This window comes from Chiloscyllium plagiosum, unplaced genomic scaffold (genome assembly GCF_037043375.1).
Source record: "Chiloscyllium plagiosum isolate Xiang-an unplaced genomic scaffold, Cpla_swu_hap1 HiC_scaffold_25, whole genome shotgun sequence".
NCBI classification, from domain to species: Eukaryota; Metazoa; Chordata; class Chondrichthyes; order Orectolobiformes; family Hemiscylliidae; genus Chiloscyllium; species Chiloscyllium plagiosum.
The window spans coordinates 3,584,100-3,611,481 of NW_028270163.1; the positions used below are offsets into that span (position 1 = coordinate 3,584,100).

A 27,382-nucleotide genomic window follows, 5' to 3' on the forward strand; every position below is an offset into this window, starting at 1 on the left:
AAGACATCTGGATGGGTATATGAATAGGAAGGGTTTACAGGAATATGGGCCGGTGCTGGCAAATGGGACTAGATTAGGTTAGGATAACTGGTCAGTATGGACAAGTTGGACTGAAGGGTCTGTTTCCATGCTGTTCATCTCTATAACTCTAAATCCTGCTGTCAGAAGTAATGTGTTTTGGTATGTTGGCCTTTGTAGTAAGAGGATTTGAGTACAGGTGCAGGGATGTTTTGTCACAATTGTACAGGGCCTTGGTGAGACCACACCTGGAGTATTGTGTGTAGTTTCGGTCTCTCTATCTCGGGAAGGATATTCTGGCTATGGACAGAGTGCAACAAAGCTTCACCAGGCTGGTTCCTGAGACAGCAGGCCTGACATCTGAAGAGAGACGGGATCAGTTAGCATGATATTCACTGGAGTTTAGAAGAGTAAGGTTCCTAGAAGCCTACAAAAGTCTAACGGGAGGAGACAGAGTGAATCCAAAATGGGTGGTCCTAATGAGTGGGGTGTCCAGAACCAGGGGTCACACTCTCAGGATACAAGGTCTCGTTTAGGACTGAGATGTGGAGACCTGGAGCCTGTGGTATTGTCTGCTACAGAAAAGGATTGAGGCTGAAACACCGAATGTTTTCACGAAGGGGCTCGATACAGCTGTTTGGGCTGAAGGGACAGGAGAGAGTGGGGAGAGAGCGGGAACAGCGAGTTGGTTTATCAGCCATGGTCTTACTGAGTGGCAGACCAGGCTCGAAGGGCCGAATGGCCTGCTTCTATTTTCGAGGTTGCTGAGTCATGGTTTTTCCAACTGCCTGTGGTTTGGCGCCGGGTTAGAGGGTGAGCTGAACATGGTCTGGTATCTGTTTTAGGATATGAGGTAGACCTCGAGTAGACAGGCAGTTGAGTGCATCCTGTAGAATATTCCCAAAGGAAGGCCAATATTGACTACAGTTGCCCAGATTTGGAAGCCGTAAAAACTTTCTTCAAGACCGTTAGCAAAATGCGGTCGAGCCCCAAAAGCCGGCATGATCCAGAACTAAGGAGAGAAAGTCAAAATTTCAAAATCCTGCTAAACCTCAGATAAAGAAGTCAAGGACAGTCAGCCCCCTCATCAATCTCTCTCTCTCTCTCTCTAACCCATTGTAACCTGCATCCTTACATTACTGCAGATAAAACTCAAATTAATGGATTTCCTTCAGGAAGCAACTTGCATTTATACAGCCTTTTCAAAATCATAAAACGTCCCAAAGAGCCAATCAGATGCACAGAGACAGCAAGCCACTGAAGGATACCAGAGTGAGGTCAAGTTTGACCAGAGAGGGTGCTGAAGGGAATCAGAGAGAGGGAGTGAAGCAGAGAGGTTTAGGGACGGAATTCCACAGCTCCAGAACTCTGAGAGTTGAAGGAAGGTTTGCTGGTAGAGGGGTGAGGGAAGTGGGAAATGGATTAGAGGTTCAGATTTCAAATGCTGCAGAGACCTTGGAAGATATTAGAGAGACATGGAGGGATGAGGCCATGTTGAAAATACATGCAAACCAGGAACGAGAGGAGACCATTGAGCCCTTTGACCCTGCTCTGCTATTCAATATGAGCATGGCTGATCTGATTGGAACCTTAATTCGCATTCCCATTTTCCCTGAGAACCTTTCAGCTCCTTGTGTATCAAGATCTATTCCACCTCTATCTTACAAATATCAAGGACACAGGAAAGAGTTCAAAAGATTCATGACCCTCTGCCTAATCTCGATTGTAAATGGGCAGTCCCTGGTTTTTTAATAGGTGACTCCTAGTTCTAGATCCTCCCAGAAGAGCAAACCTCCTCTCCACATCCACCTGTCACATCTAACTCTTCCAACCTCCAGCAGGTACAAGAGTAGTCACTTCAACCTTTCTGCGCGTATTTGTCTAATAAACCTTCTCTGAACTATTTCCAACGCATTAACATCTCTCAATACGTACACTGACCAATGCTGTACACAGGATTCCAGACACAGTCTCAGCAACACCCTGCATAACTGAAGCATATCCTCCCTACTCCTGCATCCAATTCCCCTCACATTAACCACAACCTTCCTGATTACTTGCTGCACCTGCACATGAACCTCCTGTGATTCATGCACCAGGATAAACCTGTTTGAATCTCAGAACGTTATGGTCTTTTAACCTCTCACCATTTAGATAATATGCTTCTTTTTCCATTCTTTCTGCCAGCGTGGGCCATATTTCCCAGATGCCCATGTGGTACTCCATTTGCCAGATCTTTGCCCATTCACGAACCTATCCACATCCTTTTGCAGGTTCCTTCAGTCCTCTTCACTACACGGGTTTCCAACCATTCTTGGTGTCATCAGCACACTTAACTCCATACCTTCAATTACCTCATCATTCCTGGAAATTGTAAAGAGTTCAGGCCCCAGCACCAGTATCTGTGCCACGCCACTCTTCATAGCTCACTCATCTGAAAAAGACCCATTTATTCCGACTCTCTGCTTCCTGTTAGCTGGCCAATCTTTTGTCCATGCTAATATGTTACACATGACCTTTTAATTTCTCTAATAACCTCTGATGTAATACCAAGGCATAAGCCCTTCCTGAAGAAGGGCTTATGCCCGAAACGTCGATTCTCCTGTTCCCTGGATGCTGCCTGACCTGCTGCGCTTTTCCAGCAACACATTTCCAGCTCTGATGTAATACCTTCTGGAATGCCTTCTGGAATTCTAAATGCAAGATATTGGCTAATCCCTATTTATCAACAACACAAGTTTCTTTGTCAAAGGACTCCAATAAACCAGTTAAATGTGATTTTCCTTTGACGAAACCATGATGACTTTGCCAGATTTACTCGAGTCTTTCGGTGTAGTCTTGTATATTAGCTTCAAGTGTTTCCCTATGATGGACATTAAGCTAACTGGCCTGGAGCTTCCTGCTTTCTGTCTCCTTCCCCTTTTATATGAATAACTTCCATTTGCTACCTTCAATCGAAATGAATATTTTCTGCATCAACTGTCTCAGGAGCTTCATCTTAAAAGACCGGAGAGATCCATCAGACACAGGCACTTGGCAGCTCCAGTAATTTACCTTCTCTGGTCATTGTGAATTTGTTGCTCCCTCACTTTCATTTTCTGATTTATTGCTGCTTCTGGAATGTTACAGAAGAGTACAGCTGACCCTTTAGCCCACCATATCTGTGCCGACCATGATGCTATTCTAATCTAATCCCATTTGCCTCTACATGGTCCATATCCCTATATTCTCTGCCTGTTTATGTCTCTGCTGAAATGTCATCATAAACATTGCTATCGCATCTGCTTCTAACCAGCCCCCCAGCAAGAACATTCCAGCCACCTACCATTTTCTCTGCAAAAAAAACTTACCTCACACATCTCCCTTGAACTTTCCCCTCTCACCTTAAACCTATGCCCCCTAATATTTAACATTTCCACTCTGGGAAAAATACTCTGACTATCCACCTTCTCATCATTTTTTATACATCTAACAGGTCATCCCTCAGCCTCCAACACTCATGTGTAAACAATCCAAGTTTGTCCAACCCCTCTAATCCTGGCAATATCCTGGTTAAACCCTGTCTGAAGCTTCTGCATCCTTCCCATAGCGTGGTGACCAGAACTGCAGGCAATAGTGATGACTGTTAAATAATACATCTTCAATTCATCAGCCGTTTCCCGATTTTCCATGAATAACTCCCCAGACTCACTTTCCAAAGTGATCAATACCTTATCGTGTTACCTCACAAATCAGTTTGTGTCTTTTTCATCGAGTTCCATGGTGGGCTTCTGTGTAATGGAGTCATTAGCTACAATCACAGAGTTTTCCCAGTAACCATCCTGGTCCCATAAACACAGTGGAAACATGAGAGTTTTAAAGTATATAGACCTCATGGTGGCTTGCATAGAATCTGACAGAGACCTGGAATGCGTCGTAGAGATGATCACAGATTTGTTGCTCATTGATGGGTGGACTCAGTTACTTTGGCCCTCTCAGTGAGATATGTGCAGTCCATCGCCCCCTGCAGTTGGGGGCAGGCAGCTACGTTACTGAACCTTACCGTCTGGGCCTTAGCACTGACCCCATCACTGGGGAAACGAGATGAAGTGATCTGGCATAAATGGCTCACAATCTTGATACATTTGTGGGTGGTCTATTGAGAGATCCCGGAGGGGCTCCCCCAGTGGCTCCCTGGAATGAGCCAGTCACATAACAGTCCAACAGCAACAGGGAAAGAATGGCCACCCATTTCATGGTTTGCAGCATCAGGCACAGCTCAGTTACTGTATCCTGGGACATCCACAGCCAGTGCTGACATTGTCCCTCGTTCAGCAGAAGGAAATAGCCCTGAGGATAAAAGCCTCTGACCTTCCAGTGCCTCCAGCACCTCCTGAGGGGCCCTTCAGCAAAGACCCCTTCATGTTGAGGCTGCTCAGGTTCTGCTGGAGGTTACTGCCATTCTGGGCTTGCTGCTGCATTACAGTGAGAGATGCTAGTGCAATGCAAAGTGTAGCATGGCCTTGCAGATATAGACTGTAAATGGATCAGTGCCATGATGGTGCAGTGAGGCTGGCACATGGTGGATGCCAGTGTCCATGGACATGGAGTATGCATGCGCGATCCCTGCTCATGGAACAGACCCTGAGACATTGGTCTTGATGTCCAAGATGGCGACCTAAGAAGCAAGTGGCAACCTGGAGTCTTTGATCTTGGGGATTCTGAGCAAGCGTCCTATGTGGTAGGTGGTGGAATGGGAGGCTGCAGGTCAATGAGGTATGGTTTATTAAGCTGTTAACAAATGATAATCCATGTTAATCAGCATCTCGCCACTCACCAGTGAGAATTCCGTCTCTATATCCAACATGTATTTGGAAATTGGGACTCTTTGCTCTTGACATTGAGGAGGTCCTCTTTGAACATCTTGCCTGATTTTTCAAAATTCCTTGCCATGACTGATATCATTCAGGGCCTGGGAAATTTTCTCCCCTTGCATTTCAAATATTTGTAGAAACTCTGACCATCTCTTTTTATATTTCTAACTGACTTTCTCTTATATTCTAATTCTTCCCTATTGTCATTTTTGCTGTTATTGGGTCATAGAGCCATACAGCATAGAAACAGACCCTTCCAACCAGTCCATGCTGAACATAATCAAAAACTAAACTAGTCCCACTCTGCCTGCTCCTGGCCCATATCCCTCCAACCCTTTCCTATTCATGTGCTTATCTAAATGTCCTTTAAATGTTCTAATTGTACCCAGATCCACCACTTCCTCAGGAGGTTCAATGTATGTGAACTTCCCTCTGTGTTAAAAATTTGCTCCTCATGTCTTTTTAAAATCTCTGTCCTCACACTTTAAAAATGTGCCCCTTTGTCATGAAATCCCCCACTCTTGGAAAAACACAGCCACCATTAACTCTATCTATATGTCTCATTATTTTATAAACTTCTCTAAGGTCACCTCTGAGCCACCTATGCTCCAGTGACAAAGTTCTTTATATTCGGTCTAGTTTCTGACCTGCCATCTGTCTTTTCATGATTCTAAGCTTTTGCTTTAAGTTTCAAATTACTTTTAACCTTTCCAACTAACCACAAATGGTGGATGGTTCCATTTGAATTGTCCTTACTTGTTCGAATGTATTTATTCTGTATTTCTGAACAATCCCTTTAAAATAAGCCTCTGTATCTTTATTGAATTATTCTTTAGAACATTTCATTTTGTTAGTTTTGCTTTCATGCCTTAGTAATAAGCCTTATTTAGGTTTAACATACTCATCTTGGACCTACTCTTCTCTCCCTCAAAGCAAAATTTTAATTGTGTTATCACTCCTCCTACCGAGAGGCACCTTCTCTGTGAGATCATTAATTAATTCTATCTCATTATACAATATTAGCTGGAGTGCAGCTTGCTCACTGGTCAGTCCCAGAATGGGATGTCCTCAGAAATTAAAATCCCCTGATTATTGCTATATCTTTCTGATAAGCTCCCATAATTTCTTCCTTTATACCCCATGCCACCCCTCACTGGGGTAACATGCTGGAAATCAAGTCTCACTAACCCCAGAGTCTTCACAAAAGTTACAATTTTATATCAATGTGCATAAAGTCCCTATTGTACCTGACAGACTCAGGTTGACAGACTGTATGGACCAGGTTTCTGTATGAACCAGAAACTATTACAAATAAATAGATTTTAGCTACAGTAATGAAAAGGATTGATGAGGACAGAGCAGTAGATGTGATCTATATGGACTTCAGTAAGGCGTTCGACAAGGTTCCCCATGGGAGACTGATTAGCAAGGTTAGATCTCATGGAATACAGGGAGAACTAGCCATTTGGATACAGAACTGGCTCAAAGGTAGAAGACAGAGGGTGGTGGTGGAGGGTTGTTTTTCAGACTGGAGGCCTGTGACCAGTGGAGTGCCACAAGGATCGGTGCTGGGTCCTCTACTTTTTGTCATTTACATAAATGATTTGGATGCGAGCATAAGAGGTACAGTTAGTAAGTTTGCAGATGACACCAAAATTGGAGGTGTTGTGGACAGTCAAGAATTTTACCTCAAAGTACAGTGGAATCTTGATGAGATGGGCCAATGGGCTGAGGAGAGGCAGATGGAGTTTAACTTAGATAAATGTGAAGTGCTGCATTTTGGAAAGGCAAATCAGGGCAGGACCGATACAATTAATGGTAAGGTCCTGGGGAGTTTTTAAATTCATTTTGTGGGATTTGAGCATCGCTGGCCAGCATTTATTACCCCGCCCCTAGTTGCCCTTGAGAAAGTGGTGGTGAGCTGCCTTCTTGAACCACTACGTCGACCTGCTGTGGGTTGACCCACAATGCCATTAGGGAGGGAATTCCAGGATTTTGACCCAGTGACAGTGAAGGAACACCAACATATTTCCAAGTCAGGATTGTGAGTGGCTTGAAGGGGAACTCAAAGGTGATGGTGTTTCTACATGCCTGCCACCCTGTCCTTCTAGATGGAAGTGGTTGTGGGCTTGAAAGGTGCTGTCTGAAGATCTTTGGTGAAGTTCTGCAGTGCATCTTGGAGACAGCACACACTGCTGCTACTGAGCATCAGAGGTGGAGGGAGTGGATGCTTGTGGATACAGTGCCAATCAAGCGGGCTGCTTTGTCATGGATGGTATTATACAATAGAATTAGTACACTGTGGAAACAGGCCATTCGGCCTAACAAGTCCACACCGACCCTCCAAAGACCATCCCACCAAGATCCATTCCCCTAATTTTCCTCTGACTAATGCACATAACCTACACATCCCTGAACACTACGGGCAATTTAGCATGGCCAATTCACCTAACCTGCACATCCATGGATTGTGGGAGGAAACTGGAGCACCCGGAGGAAACCTACACAGACACGAGGAGAATGTGCAAACTCCACACAGACTGTCACCCGAGGCTGGAATTGAACCCGGGACTCTGGCGCTGTGAGGCAGCAGTGCTAACCAGTGTTGTTGAGGCTGTACTCATCCAGGCAAATGTGGAGTATTCCATCACATTCCTGACTTGTGCCTTGTCAAGATGTGGACAGGCTTTGGGGAGTCAGGAGGTGAGTTATTTGCCTCAGTATTCCTTACCTCAGAAGTGTCCTTGTAGCCACTGCATTGTGCAATCATCAGTGAACATCCCCACTTCTGACCTTACAATGGAGGGAAGGTCATTGATGAAGCAGCTATAGATGGTTGGGCCTAAGACACTACCCTGAGGAACTCCTGCAGAGATGTCCTGGGACTGAGATGATTGACTTCCAAAAACAATGACCATCTTCCTATATGTCAGGTCTGACTCTAACCAGCGGAGAGTTTGCCCTCTGATACACATTGATTCCAGCTTTGCTAGGCTCCTTGATGCCACACTCGGTTGAATGTAGCCTTGACTTCAAAGGGCTGTCCCTCTCCTCTCCCCTCTGGAATTCAGCTGCACTGACCATGTTTGAACCAAGGCTGTAATGAGGTCAGGAGCTGAGTGGCCCTGGTGAAACCCAAACCGGACATCACTGAGCAGGTTATTGCTGAGCAGGTGCTGCTTGATAGCCCTGTTGATGATATCTTCATTTTAGTGATGTTTGAGAGTAGACTGATGGGACGGTAATTGAGTGTTGTTGCACAATAGAGACCTTAGAGTTCAGTTTCTTAGCTCCTTGAAAGTAAAGTTGCAGGTCGGCAGGACAGTGAAGAAGGCCATTGGTATGCTTGTCTTTATTGGTTGGTACATTGTGTTGCAGCTGTACAGGATATTGGTTAGGCCGCCTTTGGAATACTGCGTTCAGTTCTGGTCTCCCTGCAATAGGAAGTATGTTGTGAAGCTTGAAAGGGTTCAGAAAAGATTTACAAGAATGTTGCCAGGGTTTGAGCTAAAGAGAGAGGCTGAATAGGCTGGGGCTGATTTCTCTGGAGCGTCAGAGGCTGAGCGTTGACCTGATAGAGATTTATAAAATCATAAGGGGCATGGAGAGGATGAATAACCAAGGTCTTTTCCCCAGGGTAGCAGAGTCCAAAGCTAAAGGGCATAGGGTTAAGGTGAGAGGGAAAAGGTTTAAAAGGGACCTCAGGAGCAACGTTTTCACACAGAGGGTGGTGCATGTATGAAATGATCTGCCAGAGGAAGTGGTGGAGGCTGGTACAATTACACCATTTAAAAGACATATGGATGGTTTATGAATAGGAAGGGTTTGGAGGAATATGGACCGAATGCTTGTAAATGAGACCAGATTTAGTTAGGAAAACTGGTTGGCATAGAGGAGTTGGATCGAAAGGTCTATTTCCATGCTGTACAGCTCTATGACTCTAAGCCTCCACAGGTAAATTATTATGAACAGTTAATGTATAGCTACTGGTTAAAATGGTAACTCCTTCATATACTCACTGTCCTATCCATGTATCAGACCAATATAGATGACAAGGCATTGGTGTTATGGCTGGAGGGAGAAAAGCCGTGAGAAGGCAGTTTAATGGTCCCTGTTGACAGGGGTCACTGAGTTGATCCTTTTGGTTTGTCAGGAAAGTGCTCCTCAATATTCCTATCCGAGGATTTTCACTTGATGGAGGAGGCACAGAGCAACTGGTTCACAACTTATAAAGTCTCTGACTTATTGGTTAAAAGCAGCAGCTGATAGTAACTGGTGAGAGAAAATAAATTGGTTTCTTCAGCCCCTTTGGGTATTTTCTACTTCAGAGAGCCATACCACCTCCCCTTCTGGATGTCCAAAGGCTTCTGGTCATATCATGCAGATGAACAGGTTGGTCAGTAAGCTAGGAGCCAATTGTATCACTGTTAGCAGGCAGTCATTGTCATACACAGCTAGTCACAACTCCACAACCGAGTCAGCTGCTAACATCAGCCAAATCTCACTTTGCACGCACACTCAGTGCCAGCCTGTTTGCAACCAACCGCGCCCACTGCTTCAACAAAGTGGCAGTGTAAACACCACTCACAATGAATTCCACTAACTTGCTTTTAAAAGCTGCAGCAACCTCTCCCATAATTCCTGTTTTTTAAAACATATCTTTGCCCATTTCAGTTCACAAGCATGAACACGAAAAAATCAAAAGATACGGTCTTTCCATCCATCATACAAATGTACTTCCTGTTAAGAGGAGTGCACATCACAACTTTGATGTATCATTTCTAACCAAACACTTCCTGTTTTCCAGAGTTTAGGTAATCCATTTCTACAGTGCTAATCCCATCATTAATGAACAGAGCCATCCCTCTACCTTTCCCTACCTTCCCGTCCTTCCTAAATGTCCTGTACCCTTCAGTAACTAGAACTCCCTTCCCTAACAAAGCTACTAAGGGTCTACAGAAAACATCACAGCCAAGGCTGATCGATCTTATTTGGGTAAGGCATATTGGATCAAAGATTGAGGAGTTGGATCAGTCATGACCTTGTTAAATTGCGAATTGGTTGGAAGGGCTGACTGGCCTCTCCCTGGCCTTGTGTTCCTCTAAATCTATGTTGAAAAGGAGGAGACACTGGAAAGGGCTCAAACATTTCATTCAGATAGCTGTGCTTCAGAGACACCCCCACCAAAAACAAATTGACCAGTCACTCATCTCAATGACCACTCATCTCAATAATCACTTATAAGATGTTGCTAACTCTTAGCCTGTCAGCTCTATGACAGTGACCACACTTTGGAAGCAAAGTCATTGATTCTCTTGATGTTGTAAAAAGCTCAAGCACTCAAACTTACAATGACATTGGACAAGAGTAAAAATGCAGACACCTCCTTCAGGATCCATCGTTTGGAGCTGAGCCTGTTGGCAGGGACAGAGAGCTGATCTTCCTGAGTTTGGGATGTACTCTCCAGGTGGCTTGAACCAGTTTCTTGATGAACAGTGATTCCGGTTGGGTTGGAGCTAGTTTGGGAAAGGGGATTCTGGATGCAAAATTCCATGGCATCCCCAGCGAGGCAATGGGTACTATTCACAATGGCAAGACCCTCACTGTTAGAATTCCTGACATCAGGGTGACTCCCCTCTGCAAATGGTTTCCTACTTAAACCTTCAGTGATGAAGGCGTTCTGCAGAATGTGTTGGGAGATGGTGAGGACAGAGAAGAGCAGGTTCAGGGCACTCAGCAGCCCGAAGGGTTGGATAGATACAATCGCCACCAGGCTGAAGTAGGAGATCAGAAACTGGCCCAACGCTGCCCAAAGCAAGAGTGCCAAGTCCAGATGCCTGGCTGGGCTCTTGTCACTGTTACTGCCCCTTCGGTCAAATCGGTGCACGCAGCAGCCCACCAAGGCAACGATGGTGGTCAGAGCAAGAGCCACAATGTTAAAGAGGTAGTAAGCAGTCAGAGCCCAGCTCTCTCCTCCTTCATCCGTCACTTCCACCTCGTAGAGAATGAAGATTGCCAGACCAATCAGGATCTCAGCAGTCCCAAGGCTTGGGCCTAGCAAGAGGCCATGGAAATGGAGTTGGTGATGGGCCAGATGCTCCTGTTCCCCGATCGACCTGCCCACGTTCTTCCACATCACACCAAGCATGGTGGAGGCGAACAGACTGTACTCAATGTTGAAAGGGTATAAGTAGTAATAACCAGTCTGGAAGATGAGGCAGATATTGGTGGAGCAGAGACATCCCTCATCCACAACACCTTAAAGAGCAAAAGGAGACATTGTTTTCAGTAAACAGCTTCTGTATTCACAGAGGAGAGAAGAAGCTGGGGTTTTCAGTTGGGGGTTAAGGTTCTAGAATGCGTTAAGAATAAGAAGAAGGAGTTATTTGACATTTTAACAGGCATACGGGTGCACAAATCCCCAGGGCTGGATGAGATGTATCCCAGGCTGCTATGGGAGGCAAGGGAGGAAATTGCTGGGGCCCTGGCAGAGTTTTTAAATATTTCACTGGTCACAGGTGAAGTGCTGGATGACTGGAGGATAGCTAATGTGGTCCTTTGTTCAAGGAGAGCAGCAGGGATAGGCCAGGGGGTTACAGACCTGTTAGTCTGACATCAGTGGGAATTATGGGAAAGCATTCTGAAGGACAGGATTAATCAATACTTGGAAAGGCAGGACTCAATCAGGTATAGTCAGTACAGATTTATTAGAGGGAGATCCAGTCTGACAAATTGACTTTTTTGAAAAGGTGACTAAATATGATGATGAGGATATGTAGTTGATATGGTTTACATAGTCTCAGTAAGGCTTTTGACAAGGTCCCACATGGAAGGCTGATCCCAAAGGTAAGAGCCAATGGGATCCAAGGCAAATTGGCAAACTGAATTCAAAATTAGCTTGCAGATAGGAGGCAAAGGGTAATGGTGAAGGGTTATGTACCACAGAGTTTAGTGCTGGGACCCATGCTGTTTGTTATGTATATTAATAACGTGGATGTGAATGTAGAAAGTATACTTAGTAATTTTGCAAATGTAATAAAAATTGATGATGTTGATAACAAGGAGGATGGTCTCAGGCTACAATCTGATATTGATCAGCTGGTAAATTGGGTAGACAAATGGCAGATGGAATTCAATCTGGACAAGTGTGACATATTTTGGGAGGTTTAGTAAAGGCAGGAAATACACAAGGAGTGGTAGGTGCCTGTGGAGTACTGAGGAACAAAGGGACCTTGGTGTACAAGTTCACCGATCCCTGAAAGTGCCAGCGCAGTCAGACGGGCAGGTGAAAATTGCATGTAGGATGTTTGCCTTCATTAGCTGGGGCATAGAATATTGGAGCAAGGAAGTTTTGTTCCCACTTCATAAAACACTGGTGAGGCCACGGTTGGAACACTATGTGCAATTCTCGGAAGGACGTAATTGTATTGGTGAGCATGCAGAGGAGATTCACCAGCATGTTGTCTGGGATGGCAAGTCTCCGCTATGAGGAGAAACTGGATCAGCTGGGTTTGTTTTCCTCGGAGCAGAGGGAATACTGATTGAAGTATAAAACTTACGAGAGGCACAGACAGGGTAGATTGTGAGAATCTCATCCCCATGTCTAAGACCAGAGGGTATAGGTTTAAGGGGAGGGACAAGTGGTTTGGAAGAGATCTGAGAGAGTTTCTTCACCCAGACAGTGGTAGAAATATAGAACGTGCTGTCCGAGAGGATGCAGGATGCAGGTACTTTCACAATATTTCAGAATCATCTGGATAAATAGTTAAAATATCAGGTCATGGACCAAGTGAGGGTCAATGAGATGAGTGATTATTTTTTATTAGTTTACAGGATGAGGGCGTCGCTGTCTAGGCACCATTTATTGCCCAGTGAGCAGTTACATGACAAACACATTGCTGTGCGTCTGGAGTCATGTGTAGGCTGGACTGGGTAAGGATGGCAGATCCTTTCCTGAAAGGATCTGCCATCCTTGGGCGGCACGGTGGCACAGTGGTTAGCACTGCTGCCTCACAGCACCGGAGACCCGGGTTCAATTCCCGACTCAGGCGACTGACTGTGTGGAGTTTGCACCTTCTCCCCGTGTCTGCGTGGGTTTCCTCCGGGTGCTCCGGTTTCCTCCCACAGTCCAAAGATGTGCAGGTCAGGTGAATTGGCCATGCTAAATTGCCCATAGTGTTAGGGTAAAGGGGTAAATGTAGGGGTATTAGTGGGTTGCGCTTCGGCGGGTCGGTGTGGACTTGTTGGGCCGAAGGGCCTGTTTCCACACTGTAATGTAATCTAATCTAATCTAATCTAAAGGGGCATTCTTGAGTCACACAGGCTTTTCCAACAATGTTTTCATGGTCACCATCAGACTCTGAATTCCAGATTTTTCCCTTTTATGGAATTCAATTTCCGCCAAATGCCACGCCAGCATTCAAACCCAGGTCCCCTGAACATGAGCTGTGTTTCTGGATTAATAGTCCAGCGATGATCCCACTAGGCCATCACTTCCTCCACGGGAGTATGATGTTTGTTGGTCAGCATTGACATTGCAGGCCAAAAGTTCTGTTTCTATGCTGTACGACACTATGACTTTTTGACTCCAGTACTAGTGGGGGCAGGTCTGTCACTGTATAACACTGGGGTACAGTACTGATGGGGTCAGGTCTGTCACTGTATAACACTGGGGTACAGCACTGGTAGGGACAGGTCTGTCACTGTATAACACTGGGGTACAGTATGGTTGGAAGCAGGGTAAAAACAATGACTGCAGATGCTGGAAACCAGATTCTGGATCAGTGGTGCTGGAAGAGCACAGCAATTCAGGCAGCATCCGAGGACAGGCAAAATCGACGTTTCGGGCAAAAGCCCTTCATCAGGAATAAAGGCAGAGAGCCTGAAGCGTGGAGAGATAAGCTAGAGGAGGGTGGGGGTGGGGAGAGAGTGGCATAGAGTACAATAGGTCAGTGGGGAAGGAGATGAAGGTGATAGGTCAGGGAGGAGAGGGTGGAGTGGATAGGTGGAAAAGGAGCTGGGCAGGTCGGACAAGTCCGGACAGGTCAGGGGATCGAGTTGCGGGAGGTTAGAAGCTAGGATGAAGTGGGGGAAGGGGAAATGAGGAAACTGTTGAAATCCACATTGATGCCCTGGGGTTGAAGTGTTCCGAGGCGGAAGAACCCAAACACTTCAACCCCAGGGCATCAATGTGGATTTCAACAGTTTCCTCATTTCCCCTTCCCCCACCTCATCCTAGCTTCTAACCACCGCAACTCGATCCCCTGACCTGTCCGGACTTGTCCGACCTGCCCAGCTCCTTTTCCACCTATCCACTCCACCCTCTCCTCCCTGACCTATCACCTTCATCTCCTTCCCCACTGACCTATTGTACTCTATGCCACTCTCTCCCCACCCCCACCCTCCTCTAGCTTATCTCTCCACGCTTCAGGCTCTCTGCCTTTATTCCTGATGAAGGGCTTTTGCCCGAAACGTCGATTTTGCCTGTCCTCGGATGCTGCCTGAATGGTTGGAAGCAGGTCTGTCACTGTATAACACTGGGGTACAGTATGGGTGGAAGCATGTCTTTCACTGTATAAAACTCGGGTACACTACTGATGGGGGCAGGTCTGTCCCTGTATAACACTGGGGTACAGTATGGGTGAAAGCAGGTCTGTCACTGTATAACACTGGGGTACAGTACTGATGGGGGCAGGTCTGTCACCGTACAAGACTGGGGTACAGTATGGGTGTGAGCAGGTCTGTCCCTTTATAACACTGGGGTACAGTAATGGTGGGGACAGATCTGTCCCTGTATAACACTGGGGTACAGTACTGATGAGGACAGGTCTGTCAGTGTATAACCCTGGGGTACAGTACTGGTGGGGACAGGTATAACACTGGGGTACAGTACTGGTGGGGACAGGTCTGTCACTGTATTACACTGGGGTACAGTACTGGTGGGGACAGGTCTGTCCCTGTATAACACGGGTACAGTACTGGTGGGGACAGGTCTGTCGCTGTATAACACTGGTGTACAGTATAGGTGGGGACAGGTCAGTCCCTGTATAACACTGGGGTACAGTACTGATGAGGACAGGTCTGTCAGTGTATAACCCTGGGGTACAGTACTGGTGGGGACAGGTATAACACTGGGGTACAGTACTGGTGGGGACAGGTCGCTCCCTGTATAACACGGGTACAGTACTGGTGGGGACAGGTCTGTCGCTGTATAACACTGGTGTACAGTAAGGGTGGGGACAGGTCAGTCACTGTATAACACTGGGGTACAGTACTGGTGGGGACAGGTCTGTCCCTTTATAACATTGGGGTACAGTACTAGTGGGGACAGGTCTGTCACTATACAACACTGGGGTACAGTACTGGTGGGGACCGGTCTGTCCCTGTGTAGCCCTGGTGTACAGTACTGGTGGGGATAGGTCTGTCACTGTATAACACTGGGGTACTGTCCTGGTGGGGACAGGTCTGTTGCTGTATAACACTGGGATACAGTACTGGTGGGGACAGGTCTGTTGCTGTATAACACTGGGATACAGTACTGGTGGGGACAGGTCTGTCACTGTATAACACTGGGGTACAGTACTGGTGGGGACAGGTCTGTCACTGTATAACACTGGGGTACAGTACTGGTGGGGACAGGTCTGTCACTGTATAACACTGGGGTACAGTACTGATGGGGACAGGTCTGTCACTGTATAACACTGGGGTACAGTATGGGTGGGGACAGGTCAGTCACTGTATAACACTGGGGTACAGTACTGGTGGGGACAGGTCTGTCACTGTATTAACTGGGGTACAGTACTGGTGGGGACAGGTCTGTCCCTTTATAATATTTGGGTACAGTACTAGTGGGGACAGGTCTGTCACTACATAATACTGGGGTACAGTACTGGTGGGGACTGGTCTGTCCCTGTGTAGCCCTGGTGTACAGTACTGGTGGGGACAGGTCTGTCTCTGTATAACACTAGGATACAGTACTGGTGGGAACAGGTCTGTCACTGTCTAACACTGGGGTACTGTCCTGGTGGGGACATGTCTGTTGCTGTATAACACTGGGATACAGTACTGGTGGGGACAGGTCTGTCACTGTATAACACTGGGGTACAGTATGGGTGAAAGCAGGTCTGTTGCTGTATAACACTGGGGTACAGTACTGATGGGGACAGGTCTGTCACTATATAACACTGGGGTACAGTAATGGTGGGGACAGATCTGTCCCTGTATAACGCTGGGGTACAGTACTGATGAGGACAGGTCTGTCAGTGTATAACCCTGGGGTACAGTACTGGTGGGGACAGGTATAACACTGGGGTACAGTACTGATGGGGACAGGTCTGTCCCTGTATAACACGGGTACAGTACTGGTGGGGACAGGTCTGTCGCTGTATAACACTGGTGTACAGTATAGGTGGGGACAGGTCTGTCCCTGTATAACACTGGAGTACAGTACTGGTGGGGACAGGTATAACACTGGGGTACAGTACTGGTGGGGACAGGTCTGTCACTGTATTACACTGGGGTACAGTACTGGTGGGGACAGGTCGGTCCCTGTATAACACGGGTACAGTACTGGTGGGGACAGGTCTGTCGCTGTATAACACTGGTGTACAGTATGGGTGGGGACAGGTCAGTCACTGTATAACACTGGGGTACAGTACTAGTGGGGACAGGTCTGTCACTATATAACACTGGGGTACAGTACTGGTGGGGACCGGTCGGTCCCTGTGTAGCCCTGGTGTACAGTACTGGTGGGGACAGGTCCGTCACTGTATAACACTGGGGTACAGTATTTTATGGGGACAGGACTGTCACTGTATAATACTGGGGCACAGTACTGGAAGGGAAAGGTCTGTCGCTGTATAACACTGGGGTACACTACTGGTGGAGACAGGTTAGTCACTGTATAACACTGGGGTACAGTCCTGGTGGGGACAGGTCTGTCGCTGTATAACCCTGGGGTACAGTACTGATGGGGACAGGTCCGTCACTGTATAACACTGGGGCGCAGTACTGGTGGGGACGGGTCTATCGCTGTATAACACTGGGGTACAGTATTTTATGGGGACAGGACTGTCACTGTATAACACTGGGGCACAGTACTGGTGGGGACAGGTCTGTCGCTGTATAACACTGGGGTACACTACTGGTGGGGACAGGTGAGTCACTGTATAACACTGGGGTACAGTCCTGGTGAGGACAGCTCTGTCGCTGTATAACCCTGGGGTACAGTACTGATGGGGACAGGTCCGTCACTGTGTAACACTGGGGTACAGTATTTTATGGGGACAGGACTGTCACTGTATAACACTGGGGCGCAGTACTGGTGGAGACAGGTCTGTCACTGTATAACACTGGGGTACAGTACTGATGGGGACAGGTTAGTCACTGTATAACACTGGGGTGCAGTACTTGTGGGGACAGGTCTGTCACTGTATAACAATGGGGTACAGTACTGGTAGGGACAGGTCTGTCACTGTATAACACTGGGGTACAGTACTGTTGGGGACAGGTCTGTCACTGTATAACACTGGGGTACAGTATTGGTGGGGACAGGTCTGTCCCTTTATAACAGTGGGGTACAGTACTGGTGGTGACAGGTCTGTTGCTGTATAACACTGGGGTACAGTATTGGTGGGGACAGGTCTGTCCCTTTATAACAGTGGGGTACAGTACTGGTGGTGACAGGTCTGTTGCTGTATAACACTGGGGTACAGTACTGATGGGGACAGGTCTGTCACTGTATAACACTGGGGTGCAGTATTTTATGGGGACAGGACTGTCACTGTATAACACTGGGGCTCAGTACTGGTGGGGACAGGTCTGTTGCTGTATAACACTGGGATACAGTCCTGGTGGGGACAGGTCTGCCACAGTATAACACTGGGATACAGTCCTGGTGGGGACAGATCTGTCACTGTATAACACTGGGGTACAGTATTGGTGGGGACAGGTCATTCACTGTATAACACTGGGGTACAGTAATGGTGGGGGCCGGTCTGTCGCTGTATAACACTGGGGTACACTACTGGTGGGGACAGGTGAGTCACTGTATAACACTGGGGTACAGTCCTGGTGAGGACAGCTCTGTCGCTGTATAACCCTGGGGTACAGTACTGATGGGGACAGGTCCGTCACTGTGTAACACTGGGGTACAGTATTTTATGGGGACAGGACTGTCACTGTATAACACTGGGGCACAGTACTGGAGGGGACAGCTCTGTCGCTGTATAACCCTGGGGTACAGTATTTTATGGGGACAGGACTGTCACTGTATAACACTGGGGTACAGTACTGGTGGGGACAGGTCTGTCACTGTTTTACACTCGGGTACAGTACTGGTGGTGACAGGTCTGTCACTGTATAACACTGGGGTGCAGTACTTGTGGGGACAGGTCTGTCACTGTATAACAATGGGGTACAGTACTGATGGGGACAGGTCTGTCACTGTATAACACTGGGGTACATTATTTTATGGGGACAGGACTGTCACTGTATAACACTTGGGTTCAGTACTGGTGGGGACAGGTCTGTTGCTGTATAACACTGGGATACAGTCCTGGTGGGGACAGGTCTGTCACAGTATAACACTGGGATACAGTCCTGGTGAGGACAGGTCTGTCACTGTATAACACTGGGTTACAGTATTGGTGGGGACAGGTCATTCACTGTATAACACTGGGATACAGTACTGGTGGGGACAGGTCTGTCACTGGATAACACTGGGGTACAGTAATGGTGGGGGCAGATCTGTCGCTGTATAACACTGCTGTATCGTATTGGTGGGGACAGGTCTGTCACTGTTTTACACTCGGGTACAGTATTGGTGGGGACAGGTCAGTCACTGTATATCATTGGGATACAATACTGGTGGGGATAGGTCTGTCACTGTATAACACTGGGTACATTGCTGATGGGGACAGGTCTGTAACTGTATAACAGTGGGATCCAGTACTGGTGAGGACTGTTCTATTGCTATATAACACTGGGGAACGGTACTGGTGGGGACAGGTCAGTCACTGTATAACACTGGGGAGCAGTACTGGTGGGGACAGGTCTGTCGCTGTATAACACTGGGGTACAGTACTGGTGGGGACAGGTCTGTCACTGGGTAACACTGGGGTATCGTATTGGTGGGGACAGGTCTGTCGCTGTTTTACACTCGGGTACAGTACTTGTGGGGACAGGTCTGTCACAGTATAACACTGGGGTACAGTATTGGTGGGGACAGGTCAGTCCCTGTATAACATTGCAATACAGCACTAACAGGGACATGTCTGTCACTGGGGCAGGTCTGTGTCTGCGTAACACTGGGGTACAGTACTGATGGGGACAGGTCAGTCACTGTATAACACTGGGGTACAGTAGTGGTGGGGACAGGTCTGTTGCTGTATAACACTGAGGTACAATACTGGTGGGGACAGGTCTGTCACTGTATAACACTGGGGTACAGTACTGATGGGGACAGGTCTGTCACTGTATAACACTGGGGTACAGTACTGGTGGGGACAGGTCTGTCACTGTATAACACTGGGGTACAGTACTGATGGGGACAGGTCTGTCACTGTATAACAGTGGGATCCAGTACTGGTGAGGACTGTTCTATTGCTATATAACACTGGGATACAGTACTAGTGTGGACAGGTCAGTCACTGTATAACACTGGGGAACGGTACTGGTGGGGACAGGTCTGTGACTGTATAACACTGGGGTGCAGTACTGGTGGGGACTGTTCTATTGCTGTATAACACAGGGATACAGTACTAGTGGGGAGAGGTCTGTCACTGTATAACAATGTGGTAGTGTACTGGTGGGGACAGGTCTGTCTGTGTATAACACTGGGGTACAGTACTGGTGGGGAAAGGTCAGTCACTGTATAACAGTGGGGTACAATACTGGTGGGGACAGGTCAGTCACTGTATAACAGTGGGGTACAGTACTGGTGGGGACAGGTCTGTCACTATGTAACCCTGGGGTACAGTACTGGTGGGGACGGTCAGTCACTGTATAACACTGTGGTACAGTACTGGTGGGACAGGTCTGTTGGTGTATAACAATGGGGTACTGTACTAATGGGGACATGTCCGTCACTGTATAACACTGGGGTACAGTATTGGTGGGGACAGGTCTGTCACTGTATAACACTGGGGTACAGTACTGGTGGGGACCGGTCTGTCACTGTATAACACTGGGGTACAGTATTGGCGGGGACAGGTCTGTTGCTGTATAACACTGGGGTACAGTACTGGTGGGGACAGGTCTGTCACTGTATAACACTGGGGTACAGTACTGGTGGGGACAGGTCTGTCACTGTATAACACTGAGGTACAATACTGGTGGGGACAGGTCTGTTGCTGTATAACACTGGGGTACAGTACTGATGGGGACAGGTCTGTCACTGTACAACACTGGGGTACAGTATTGGTGGGGACAGGTCTGTCACTGTATAACACTGGGGTACAGTACTGGTGGGGACCGGTCTGTCACTGTATAACACTGGGGTACAGTATTGGCGGGGACAGGTCTGTTGCTGTCTAACACTGGGATACGATACTGCTGGGAAAATTCTGTCACTATATAACAGTGGGATCCAGTACTGGTGGGGAATGTTCTATTGCTATATAATACTGGGATACAGTACTAGTGGGGACAGGTCTGTCACTGTATAACACTGGGGTGAGGTACTGGTTGGGGCAGGTCTGTCTCTGTGTAACACTGGAGTACAATACTGGTGGGGACAGGTCTGTCACTGTATAACACTGGGGTACAGTACTGGTGGGGACAGGTCTGTCACTGTATAACACTGGGATACAATACTGATGGAGGTAGGTCTGTCACTGTTTAACAGTGGGGTATAGTATTGGTGGGGACATACCTGTCACTGTATACCACTGGTGTACAGTATTGGTGGGGACAGGATAGTCACTGTTGAATACTGGGGTACAGTACTGTCGGGGACAGGTGTGTTGCTTTATAATACTGGCGTACAGTACTGATGGAGACAGGTCTGTCACTGTATACCACTGGGGTACAGTACTGGTGGGGGCAGGTCTGTTGCTGTATAACACTGGGGTACAGTATTGGCGGGGACAGGTCTGTCACTGAATAACACTGGGGAACGTTACTGGTGGGGACAGGTCAGTCACTGTATAACACTGGGGTGCAGTACTGGTGGGGACAGGTCTGTGACTGTATAACACTGGGGTGCAGTACTGGTGGGGACTCTTCTATTGCTATATAACACTGGGATACAGTACTAGTGGGGACAGGTCTGTCACTGTATAACACTGGCGTACAGTACTGGTGGGGACAGGTCTGTCACAGTATAACACTGGTGGGGACAGGTCTGTGACTGTATTACACTGGGGTGCAGTACTAGTGGGGAGATGTCAGTCACTGTATAACAATGTGGTAGAGTACTGGTGGGGACAAGTCTGTCTGTGTATAACACTGGGGTACAGTGCTGGTGGGGACAGGTCTGTCTGTGTATAACACTGGGGTACAGTACTGGTGGGGAAAGGTCAGTCACCGTATAACAGTGGGGTACAGTACTGGTGGGGACAGGTCTGTCACTGTATAACAGTGGGATACAGTACTGGTGGGGACAGGTCTGTCACTGTATAACCCTGGGGTACAGTACTGGTGGGGACAGGTCCGTCACTGTGTAACACTGGGGTACACTACTGGTGGGGACAGGTGAGTCACTGTATAACACTGGAGTACAGTCCTGGTGAGGACAGCTCTGTCGCTGTATAACCCTGGGGCACAGTAATGATGGGGACAGGTCCGTCACTGTGTAACACTGGGGTACAGTATTTTATGGGGACAGGACTGTCACTGTATAACACTGGGGCACAGTACTGGAGGGGACAGCTCTGTCGCTGTATAACCCTGGGGTACAGTATTTTATGGGGACAGGACTGTCACTGTATAACACTGGGGTACAGTACTGATGGGGACAGGTTAGTCACTGTATAACACTGGGGTGCAGTACTTGTGGGGACAGGTCTGTCACTGTATAACAATGGGGTACAGTACTGGTAGGGACAGGTCTGTCACTTTATAACACTGGGGTACAGTACTGTTGGGGACAGGTCTGTTGCTGTATAACACTGGGGTACAGTATTGGTGGGGACAGGTCAGTCACTGTATAACAGTGGGGTACAGTACTGGTGGTGACAGGTCTGTTGCTGTATAACACTGGGGTACAGTACTGATGGGGACAGGTCTGTGACTGTATAACACTGGGGTACAGTACTGGTGGGGACAGGTCAGTCACTGTATAACACTGGGGTACAGTACTGGTGGGGACAGGTCTGTCCCTGTATAACACTGGGGTGCAGTACTGGTGGGGACAGGTCTGTGACTGTATAACACTGGGGTGCAGTACTGGTGGGGACAGGTCTGTCCCTGTATAACACTGGGGTACAGTACTGGTGGGGACAGGTCTGTGACTGTATAACACTGGGGTGCAGTACTGGTGGGGACAGGTCTGTCCCTGTATAACACTGGGGTACAGTACTGGTGGGGACAGGTCTGTGACTGTCTAACACTGGGGTGCAGTACTGGTGGGGACAGGTCTGTCCCTGTATAACACTGGGGTGCAGTACTGGTGGGGACAGTTCTATTGCTATATAACACTGGGATACAGTACTAGTGGGGAGAGGTCAGTCACTGTAAAACAATGTGGTAGAGTACTGGTGGGGACAAGTCTGTCTGTGTATAACACTGGGGTACAGTACTGGTGGGGACAGGTCTGTCTGTGTATAACACTGGGGTACAGTACTGGTGGGGAAAGGTCAGTCACCGTATAACAGTGGGGTACAGTACTGGTGGGGACAGGTCTGTCACTGTATAACAGTGGGGTACAGTACTGGTGGGGACAGGTCTGTCACTGTATAACCCTGGGGTACAGTACTGGTAGGGACAGGTCTGTCACTGTATAACAGTGGGGTACAGTACTGGTGGGGACAGGTCTATCACTGTATAGCCCTGGGGTTCAGTACTGGTGTGGACAGGTCCGTCACTGTGTAATACTGGGGTACACTACTGGTGGGGACAGGTCTGTCACTGTATAACACTAGGGTGCAGTATTTTATGGGGACAGGACTGTCACTGTATAACACTGGGGTTCAGTACTGGTGGGGACAGGTCTGTTGCTGTATAACACTGGGATACAGTCCTGGTGGGGACAGGTCTGTCATAGTATAACACTGGGATACAGTCCTGGTCGGGACAGGTCTGTCACTGTATAACACTGGGGTACAGTACTGATGGGGACAGGTCAGTCAATATATAACACTGGGGTGCAGTACTTGTGGGGACAGGTCTGTCACTGTATAACAATGGGGTACAGTACTGGTAGGGACAGGTCTGTCACTGTATAACACTGGGGTACAGTACTGTTGGGGACAGGTCTGTTGCTGTATAACACTGGGGTACAGTATTGGTGGGGACAGGTCTGTCCCTTTATAACAGTGGGGTACAGTACTGGTGGTGACAGGTCTGTTGCTGTATAACACTGGGGTACAGTACTGATGGGGACAGGTCTGTCACTGTATAACACTGGGGTGCAGTATTTTATGGGGACAGGACTGTCACTGTATAACACTGGGGTTCAGTACTGGTGGGGACAGGTCTGTTGCGGTATAACACTGGGATACAGTCCTGGTGGGGACAGGTCTGCCACAGTATAACACTGGGATACAGTCCTGGTGGGGACAGATCTGTCACTGTATAACACTGGGGTACAGTATTGGTGGGGACAGGTCATTCACTGTATAACACTGGGGTACAGTACTGGTGGGGACAGGTCTGTTGCTGTATAACACTGGGGTACAGTACTGGTGGGGACAGGTCTGTCACTGGATAAGACTGGGGTACAGTAATGGTGGGGGCAGGTCTGTCGCTGTATAACACTGGGGTACACAACTGGTGGGGACAGGTCCGTCACTGTGTAACACTGGGGTACAGTATTGTATGGGGACAGGACTGTCACTGTATAACACTGGGGCACAGTACTGGTGGAGACAGGTCTGTCACTGTATAACACTGGGGTACAGTACTGATGGGGACAGGTTAGTCACTGTATAACACTGAGGTGCAGTACTTGTGGGGACAGGTCTGTCACTGTATAACAATGGGGTACAGTACTGGTAGGGACAGGTCTGTCACTGTATAACACTGGGGTACAGTACTGTTGGGGACAGGTCTGTTGCTGTATAACACTGGGGTACAGTATTGGTGGGGACAGGTCTGTCACTTTATAACAGTGGGGTACAGTACTGGTGGTGACAGGTCTGTTGCTGTATAACACTGGGGTACAGTACTGATGGGGACAGGTCTGTCACTGTATAACACTGGGGTGCAGTATTTTATGGGGACAGGACTGTCACTGTATAACACTGGGGTTCAGTACTGGTGGGGACAGGTCTGTTGCTGTATAACACTGGGATCCAGTCCTGGTGGGGACAGGTCTGTCACAGTATAACACTGGGATACAGTCCTGGTGGGGACAGGTCTGTCACTGTATAACACTGGGGTACAGTACTGATGGGGACAGGTCATTCACTGTATAACACTGGGGTGCAGTACTGGTGGGGACAGGTCTTTGACTGTATAACACTGGGGTGCAGTACTGGTGGGGACTCTTCTATTGCTATATAACACTGGGATACAGTACTAGTGGGGACAGGTCTGTCACTGTATAACACTGGCGTACAGTACTTGTGGGGACAGGTCTGTCACAGTATAACACTGGTGGGGACAGGTCTGTGACTGTATAACACTGGGGTGCAGTACTAGTGGGGAGATGTCAGTCACTGTATAACAATGTGGTAGAGTACTGGTGGGGACAAGTCTGTCTGTGTATAACACTGGGGTACAGTGCTGGTGGGGACAGGTCTGTCTGTGTATAACACTGGGGTACAGTACTGGTGGGGAAAGGTCAGTCACCGTATAACAGTGGGGTACAGTACTGGTGGGGACAGGTCTGTCACTGTATAACAGTGGGATACAGTACTGGTGGGGACAGGTCTGTCACTGTATAACACTGGGGTACAGTACTGGTGGGGACAGGTCCGTCACTGTGTAACACTGGGGTACACTACTGGTGCGGACAGGTGAGTCACTGTATAACACTGGGGTACAGTCCTGGTGAGGACAGCTCTGTCGCTGTATAACCCTGGGGTACAGTAATGATGGGGACAGGTCCGTCACTGTGTAACACGGGGGTACAGTATTTTATGGGGACAGGACTGTCACTGTATAACACTGGGGCACAGTACTGGAGGGGACAGCTCTGTCGCTGTATAACCCTGGGGTACAGTATTTTATGGGGACAGGACTGTCACTGTATAACACTGGGGTACAGTACTGATGGGGACAGGTTAGTCACTGTATAACACTGGGGTGCAGTACTTGTGGGGACAGGTCTGTCACTGTATAACAATGGGGTACAGTACTGGTAGGGACAGGTCTGTCACTGTATAACACTGGGGTACAGTACTGTTGGGGACAGGTCTGTTGCTGTATAACACTGGGGTACAGTATTGGTGGGGACAGGTCTGTCCCTTTATAACAGTGGGGTACAGTACTGGTGGTGACAGGTCTGTTGCTGTATAACACTGGGGTACAGTACTGATGGGGACAGGTCTGTCACTGTATAACACTGGGGTGCAGTATTTTATGGGGACAGGACTGTCACTGTATAACACTGGGATCCAGTCCTGGTGGGGACAGGTCTGTCACAGTATAACACTGGGATACAGTCCTGGTGGGGACAGGTCTGTCACTGTATAACACTGGGGTACAGTACTGATGGGGACAGGTCAGTCAATATATAACACTGGGGTGCAGTACTTGTGGGGACAGGTCTGTCACTGTATAACAATGGGGTACAGTACTGGTAGGGACAGGTCTGTCACTGTATAACACTGGGGTACAGTACTGTTGGGGACAGGTCTGTTGCTGTATAACACTGGGGTACAGTATTGGTGGGGACAGGTCTGTCCCTTTATAACAGTGGGGTACAGTACTGGTGGGGACAGGACTGTCACTGTATAACACTGGTGTACAGTACTGGTGGGGACAGGTCTGTCCCTGTATAACACTGGGGTACAGTACTGGTGGGGACAGGTCCGTCACTGTATAACACTGGGGTACAGTACTGGTGGGGACACATCTGTTCCTGTATAACACTGGGGTACAGTACTGGTGGGGACAGGTCTGTTGCTGTTTAACACTGGGGTACAAAACTGGTGGGGACAGGTCTGTCACTGTGTAACACTGGGGTACAGTATTGGTGGGGACAGGTCTGTTGGTGTATAACACTGGGGTACAGTACTGGTGGGGACAGGTCTGTCACTGGATAACACTGGGGTACAGTAATGGTGGGGGCAGGTCTGTCGCTGTATAACACTGGGGTACACTACTGGTGGGGACAGGTGAGTCACTGTATAACACTGGGGTACAATCCTGGTGAGGACAGCTCTGTCGCTGTATAACCCTGGGGTACAGTACTGATGGGGACAGGTCCGTCACTGTGTAACACTGGGGTACAGTATTTTATGGGGACAGGACTGTCACTGTATAACACTGGGGCACAGTACTGGAGGGGACAGCTCTGTCGCTGTATAACCCTGGGGTACAGTATTTTATGGGGACAGGACTGTCACTGTATAACACTGGTGTACAGTACTGGTGGGGACAGGTCTGTCCCTGTATAACACTGGGGTACAGTACTGGTGGGGACAGGTCCGTCACTGTCTAACACTGGGGTACAGTACTGGTGGGGACAGGTCTGTCACTGTGTAACACTGGGGTACAGTATTGGTGGGGACAGGTCTGTTGGTGTATAACACTGGGGTACAGTACTGATGGGGACAGATCTGTCACTGTATAACACTGGGGTACAGTACTGGTGGTGACAGGTCTGTCCTTGTATAACACTGGGGTACAATCCTGGTGAAGACTCGTCTGTCACTGTATAACACTGGGGTACAGTATTGGTGGGGACAGGTCCGTTACTGTATAAGACTGGGGTACAGAACTGGTGCGGACAGGTCTGTCACTGTATAACAGTGGGATAAGGTACTGGTGGGGAATGTTCTATTGCTATATAACACTGGGAAGTAGTACTCGTGGGAACAGGTCTGTCACTGTATAACAGTGGGATAAGATACTGGTGGGGAATGTTCTATTGCTATATAACACTGGGAAGTAGTACTCGTGGGAACAGGTCTGTCACTGTATAACAGTGGGATAAGGTACTGGTGGGGAATGTTCTATTGCTATATAACACTGGGAAGCAGTACTAGTGGGGACAGGTCTGTTACTGTATAACACTGGGGTACAGTACCGGTGGGGACAGGTATGTCCCTGTATAACACTGGGGTACAGTACTGGTGGGGACACGTCTGTCACTGTATAACACTGGGGTATCATACTGGTGGGGACAGGTCTGTCACTGCTTTACACTCGGGTACAGTATTGGTGGGGACATTTCAGTCACTGTA

At 48.1% G+C, this 27,382-nt stretch overlaps 1 protein-coding gene across 1 annotated transcript in view; it reads right to left on the reverse strand.

The window, feature by feature from the left end:
- Positions 1-859: 859 nt before the first annotated feature.
- The window catches only part of otop2 (otopetrin 2), a 43,347-nt gene continuing 16,824 nt past the window's right edge, over positions 860-27,382 (reverse strand). Inside the window, exons 5-6 of the mRNA XM_043715211.2 lie at positions 10,222-11,129; positions 860-1,030 (exon numbers count right to left, since the gene is read on the reverse strand). Coding sequence (XP_043571146.2) covers positions 860-1,030; positions 10,222-11,129 — 1,079 coding nt within the window. The remainder of the gene's footprint in view (positions 1,031-10,221; positions 11,130-27,382) is intronic.